Source organism: Cottoperca gobio, chromosome 1 (assembly GCF_900634415.1).
Source record: "Cottoperca gobio chromosome 1, fCotGob3.1, whole genome shotgun sequence".
Classification (NCBI taxonomy): domain Eukaryota; kingdom Metazoa; phylum Chordata; class Actinopteri; order Perciformes; family Bovichtidae; genus Cottoperca; species Cottoperca gobio.
Window position 1 is genome coordinate 19,105,062 of NC_041355.1, and position 6,255 is coordinate 19,111,316.

At 39.0% G+C, this 6,255-nt stretch overlaps 2 protein-coding genes across 4 annotated transcripts in view; one reads left to right on the forward strand and one right to left on the reverse strand.

The window, feature by feature from the left end:
- The window catches only part of c1h22orf23 (chromosome 1 C22orf23 homolog), a 5,579-nt gene extending 5,564 nt beyond the window's left edge, over window positions 1–15 (reverse strand). For 2 of the 3 annotated variants that reach the window (XM_029455346.1, XM_029455418.1), the window contains exon 1: window positions 1–15. This exon is cut by the window's left edge. The gene's annotated coding sequence lies outside the window, so the exon portion shown is untranslated. The other variant, XM_029455478.1, reaches the window with a different exon arrangement.
- A 2,351-nt stretch (window positions 16–2,366) lies between these two features.
- klf1 (Kruppel like factor 1 (erythroid)) lies at window positions 2,367–5,450 on the forward strand. The gene is made up of 3 exons (XM_029436978.1): window positions 2,367–2,695; window positions 3,866–4,718; window positions 4,835–5,450. Exons 1-3 carry the CDS (start codon window positions 2,621–2,623, stop codon window positions 5,008–5,010), a joined length of 1,104 nt encoding a protein of 367 aa, XP_029292838.1. The 5' UTR covers window positions 2,367–2,620; the 3' UTR covers window positions 5,011–5,450.
- The last annotated feature ends 805 nt before the right edge of the window (window positions 5,451–6,255 follow it).

Here is a 6,255-nt window from a genome sequence, read left to right on the forward strand (position 1 = left end):
AGCGTCTATCTGTTGCTATAGCAACTAAAACAACAAGCACTTCCGTTCTAGAGCGTCATAACGATCCGACAAAAGAAACAGAAATGTTTTTACCTTTTCTCCTAGCACTAACTTCAATACTCAAATCACTGTTTATTAAACAACAAAACAATCTGACTTACTATCCTTATATCTCTGCATACATGTAGTCCTGTTTTTATTTTTGTTTGTATGCTCTTATATTTTTGTATCACTTATATCTGTTCTGTATGTGCTGCTATTGTTTACCTAAATGTTTTTTATATTATTATTATTATTATTATTATTATTATTATTATTATTATTATTATTATTATTATTATTATTATTATTTTGTCAATAAAAAAAAGCATAATGATGATAATGAGTTTTTACATACATATTTTACAACATATCTTGAACACTGAATATTTGGCTGTATCGTTCTTTAAAAAACAAACAAGACGTAACATGTATTATTTTTCTAAAGGCGCAGGCACATGGACAACATATGACCACTAGATGAAGACAAAGACAGTTTGTGTTGATGCTTGATGATCGATAAAGTTCAAAATGAATAAAGAGTTTGTTACAAAATAAAATAAAAAAGATTAGTTTTCAAAACCAGGCTCTAGACTAGACATGTCATTGATAGGATATTTATACCAGATGATGTATGCAACTTTATTTAAGTACAGCGCTTGAATAAATGTATTGAGTTACATTCCTCCTCTGGGTATGACTACATAAAGCACAGATTATCTCTTCTTATTATTCTTATCTCGTGAATTCAAGTATGGTGTTTTCATAAGTGTTTGGACGGGAACTCTCCTCCAAACAAACAAACTAACAAGCGTGTTTAGGGCTACTTCAGTTTTCAGCCTGCCTCCATAGTGGATGTCTTGTGTAGTCGTCACTGTGAGGGAAAGAGAGGCTCTTTATCAGCAGTGGGCTAGTCATCAGGGATCAGCAGCAGTCAGTAGTCCATTATCTGTGAGAAGACAGCAGCCTGCCTCTGCCCCATGTCAACAGATAAACAGCAGCCAGAATATAATCACCTTTTACACACAGGTCTTCTCAGAAGTCAGAGCCGCGTGTCCTCAATGGGAAGACAAAGACCGACCTGCACATGTGTGTGTGGAATGTAAAACTACTAGAAGTATTGGCTCATCAAAGGGGATGATGTTTTAATTGCAGAGTTAAAAACCGAATTATAAGTTATATATGTGTGTTTGTTTAGGAGCTATACCAACATATGTTTACTCTTATTTACTAGTATCATGTTTTCACAATTAATGTCTGTTTTCACAATTATGTCAATTTTAATTATAATATATATATTAATTATAAACGGTTCACACAACCACATGTGTACACACACTTTTCTGTACATACACTCTGTACCAATGCATGCTTTATTAGATAGTGGCCAGACATCTGATAGCCACGTTTACATGTGAATGAAAAATAACAGAGAGCTCTGCACTACGCTGCAGTGTTAGGGGGTCATTTTGCTGCGTTTTTATAAAATCTCTAGTACATTTATTATTGGCTTGACTAACGGTTCAATATACAGATTTTGTTTATTTTATTACTTGTTATTAATCATTGCCTGATATCCTGATATATATATATATATATATATATATATATATATATATATATTTATGTCTTTAGTAAGACTTGATTGATTATTTCTATTAATTTCTTGTTTCACTCTTTTACGGTTTATTTGATTTGATATACAATTGAGTTTAACACTTCCTCATTGGGTTGTTTGAAGTGAAGATGTGGCAGAGATCTATGTCACATACACAATAAAGTTGCATTTAAATTTGGGGGAACTGTCACTGCACTATACCTGCATTCTGGTCTGTTTTTTCTATGCATTTTCTTTTTCTTTTCTCCTGTATTCCTTCTTGTATCTATCTAATTTGATCCTTTTATAATGTGTTTTAAATGTTACTGTGTTCAACTACTGTACTTCCTACTTTAAGTTGTAAAACCTAATTTTAAAAGGAGCTTAGTCAGTTCATAATTTCAATTCAATAACCAGCAAAGGTTTAAGCCTATTTCCCTTTAGAGATGTTGTTGCCCATCAGGAGATATTGGGGAAACAAACTGATTCAGTCAAGTCCTCAAACATTAAAAAGATGATTTGGGTGCTCGCTGCCCATCAGAGTTGAATTTTTGCTCTGAATCCCACGGAAAAGGAAGACTGTCAGCTGAGGTGAGAAAGTTCTTAAGTATTGTAAATGAACAATCTTAAAGGATTAAAAAAGGGGGTCAGCAAAGTAACTCACGCTTACGCTCCACCTCCTAACGGTCAAAACCTACATGAAAAAGAGAGATTTGAAGTTAGACTTGCAGCTGACAGAGATAGACAAGAGAGAGGTGGGAGAGATAGCAGGGGGGGAATGGAGAAAAGGAGGCAGCTTTAAGAACCTGTTTCTGCGGCCTCTAGCACTGAGCGGACTGTAACTGGGATGAATGGCCTGGTAAACTGGGATATTTCTGACTTTCTGTTAGCTGAGTTTATGATGGTCATGTAAAAAAAAGAAAAAAAGGAGAAACTTCACTTTTCTTGCTACCACTGACAATCGCCATCATATCTAAGTGCTTGATGGCTGTTACGCAGGCTGTGCTCCCTTCCTTCAGCTCCTTCTCCAACCTCGCTCAATCCAACAACAATATGAAAGTAAGTTTCAGGTTGACTCATAGTCTATATCATTGTGCTGATTATTATTTGTATATTCCATAGATACATGATTCATTATTTAATATAAAATGGACATCTGTCAGTCTTTGCACTATAATGCTGAACTTGTGATTTGTCCGACATGGTTCAATGCACTTTCGTTGCTAAAGACAAAAGCATCTGCTAGATCATGTAAAAACAAAATGCAGTGTAACTCATAATCTGAAGAAAGGGCAGGGAGTGAAATGTTATATATATGTTTCAAATAATGTCTTAAAAGATTACATTCAAGTCTATGAGACGTGCCCATATGTACAGTGAAAGAGTTATTGGTGACTGTCCATCCTGGCCGCAAACATTTCCCTTCCTAAATGGTTACAATGAAAGTGATGTGGGACAGAATCCATAATTCCTCATTATGTGTGAAACTGGATCTAATATGAGGCTTCAGCAGGTAGAGTCACACAAGTAGAAGTCTTTTTAGTACCAAATTCCCGCTCTGTGTTTCCACTCACAGTGTTTCCCTGCTGAGCCACCGTGGAGGGATTGTAACACCAAGTGAGAATTTTGTAGTACATTTCTTTTTTGAAAATAAACACTTATTAATATTATATTACACTTTCACTGAGTTACATTTTTCAACCAACTTCAGTCCTGATTATTACTCCCAAATATTCATTCATTTTCAGTATTTGTGCCAGTTTCTTTACAAGTACCACTGCTGTTTTATGCAAAAATATACAAAGAATTATTTTCTTCATACTAAATAATAGTGGGATTTCTTTTTCTTCAGAGTCTGGGATATGTCAATGATAACAAAGTTCATTTTGATAATTGATAATTGCATCAAACATGTAATGAAAATGGCTCAATCTGGTAGTAAATAGTAAAAACCTTTGTGAAATTGTGGTTTTAATCGCATTTTTGTGTCTGTATTTTGGCTACAAAGTGTATTATAGACTTTTATAGGAGCTGAGGTTGAACTAAATTCGGGAAAAACAAAACTCACATGCTTGCCAAAATGTATGCCATATCCATTAACTGCCTATGAGGCACAAGGGAACATTGTAACCCTATCCTTGATATGCAGAAGCGATGTGCAGGAATCTCCTTTTTACAACATGTTTTCCTTCGTGATCATCACTTCTCAATGCTCTCCAACACGTACAGGTGTGGAAGTCTGAGAGCGACTCTCTCCCGGTGGACTCTCTCAGCAACAAACTGTCACCGAGCAGCTCTGAGCAGCTGCAGGTCTCTCAACAAAGGACTGAGGAGCTCCTGGATGATGACAGCCGGGCATCCTGGGACATTGAGTTCCTACTGTCTGATTGGAGCAACCCTTCTCCTGACATCAACCCCTCTCTGGACAACAATGATCAGCAGCTCCCGCAGTTGGACACAAACACAGCATTCCAAGAGGTGTCCATGTTTAAGGACCAACCAGCACAGGAGCATGTGCAGGTGAACACTAGCTGCCTCATGGAGCTCCTGACCTCCGCTGAAACCACAACATCAGTCCAGCCAGAGCTGTACCACCATGGTTATGACAACGACCAAACGAGCCGGACTTCATTTCCCAGTCTACCTAATGTAGACCAGTTTGGCTTCCCTCAGGGAGGCGTGGAGAGGCACAGCAGAGGAAACCTCAATAAAGTCTCATCCTGGGACTTTAATCCTTACTATCCCCATCAACAGCCCTCCATGGTGACCTTCTCAGACAGCAGGTTCCTAACACCTCAAGCTGCGACCCCTGACCCTCGACACTACAACTACATGCCCCATTTTAACCAAAACTACAATCTGTTCTGTGACTACACCCACAGCCAGGCCACTAGTCATCTGCCGCTTCACCAGCAGCCGCTGCTGGTCGAACCACAGCTGCCCCCTGGTGGGGTAGAGGGGAAGCGTGGACGGAGGGCTACGGGGAAAAAGAGGCCCGCCATACACAGCTGTGAATACCCCGGCTGCAGCAAGACCTACACCAAGAGCTCACACCTCAAGGCTCATCGCCGCACTCACACAGGTAAAACCCACTGACTCCACCACAGAAACAACTCAAAAGTTTGTAGTCTCAACATATGATTTAATGTATTTGTTTGGCAATGATCTGTTTTATGTTTTTATCTCTTTACTCTTCAGGGGAAAAGCCTTACCACTGTTCATGGGAGGGCTGCAGCTGGAAATTTGCCCGCTCAGATGAGCTGACGCGTCACTACCGCAAGCACACGGGCCTGAAACCCTACGAGTGTGTGCTGTGTCAGAGGGCCTTCTCCCGCTCTGACCACCTGGCTCTGCACATGAAGAGACACACCTGATGCTCTCTCTCTCTCTCTCTCTCACTCACACACACACACACACACACACACACACACACACACACACACACACACACACACACACACACACACACACACACACTGCCATTAAAAAAAAAAATTACAATGTAGACAACTTGATTTTGGATATTCTTTGAAGTTTGAATTCATGACCCAAATCAGTACACTGAACAGTTAAATTTGAGAGTAAGTGACCTCAGAAATCTGCACTTGATTATCTGGCTGGTTAATACAGACCCACATGCATATTACAGGCATGCGGGACACAGAGATGAGGCGACCCAGTGACGCAAAGCGATGCCCTGCTTATACATTGAAATGAACTGAATTGGATTATAAAGTTGAACCAGCTTCTCTGTGTTATATGTTTACTGTAAAGTAAGAAAAAGCTAAATATTTGCATGATTTGTTTGTTCTTTGAACAATGCATTCAGGAGTGAACACTTGACAGAGCATTTAATACAATTACATTTTAAAAACGTATTTGCAGGGGGCAAAAACGCTTAATGTAGACTGAAGGGAAATTTTGGGTATTATGTCAACTTAGTGTACAGTTATTTTTCTTAATTAATATTTAAAATGTCAAACAATTTACATATATAAAATGTATTTGTAGCTAGTTAAATGACCATATTTTACACTTAAGGCATACGTTGATGGGTGACACCTAAAATCAGGGTGGGGGGTCAACCTTTTTTCAGGTTAGAGGAACAGCCCCTCAAAATGTATGTGCACGTCCCCGACCTGTAAACACACGATGTGACGACCTTTAATGTGACGACCTTTAATGTGACGACCTTTAATGTTACGATCTTGAATGTGACGACCTTTAATGTGACGACCTTTAATGTGACGACCTTTAATGTTACGATCTTGAATGTGACGACCTTGAATGTGACGACCTTGAATGTGACGATCTTGAATGTGACGACCTTGAATGTGACGACCTTGAATGTGACGACCTTGAATGTGACGATCTTGAATGTGACGACCTTGAATGTGACGACCTTGAATGTGACTATCTTAAATGTGACGATCTTGAGAGTGACGACCTTGAATGTGACGATCTTGAATGTGACGACCTTGAATGTGACAACCTTGAGTGTGACGATCTTGAATGTGACGATCTTGAATGTGACAACCTTGAATGTGACGACCTTGAGTGTGACGATCTTGAGTGTGACAACCTTGAATGTGACGATCTTGAATGTGACGATCTTGAAT

Excerpts from the sequence above, each read along its gene's own strand:
- klf1 (XM_029436978.1), top strand. The coding sequence starts at position 2,621 with ATGGCTGTTACGCAGGCTGTGCTCCCTTCCTTCAGCTCCTTCTCCAAC. Across the intron at positions 2,696-3,865 it reads AATCCAACAACAATATGAAA|GTGTGGAAGTCTGAGAGCGA; the intron begins GTAAGTTTCAGG and ends CAACACGTACAG. Across the intron at positions 4,719-4,834 it reads TCATCGCCGCACTCACACAG|GGGAAAAGCCTTACCACTGT; the intron begins GTAAAACCCACT and ends TTTACTCTTCAG.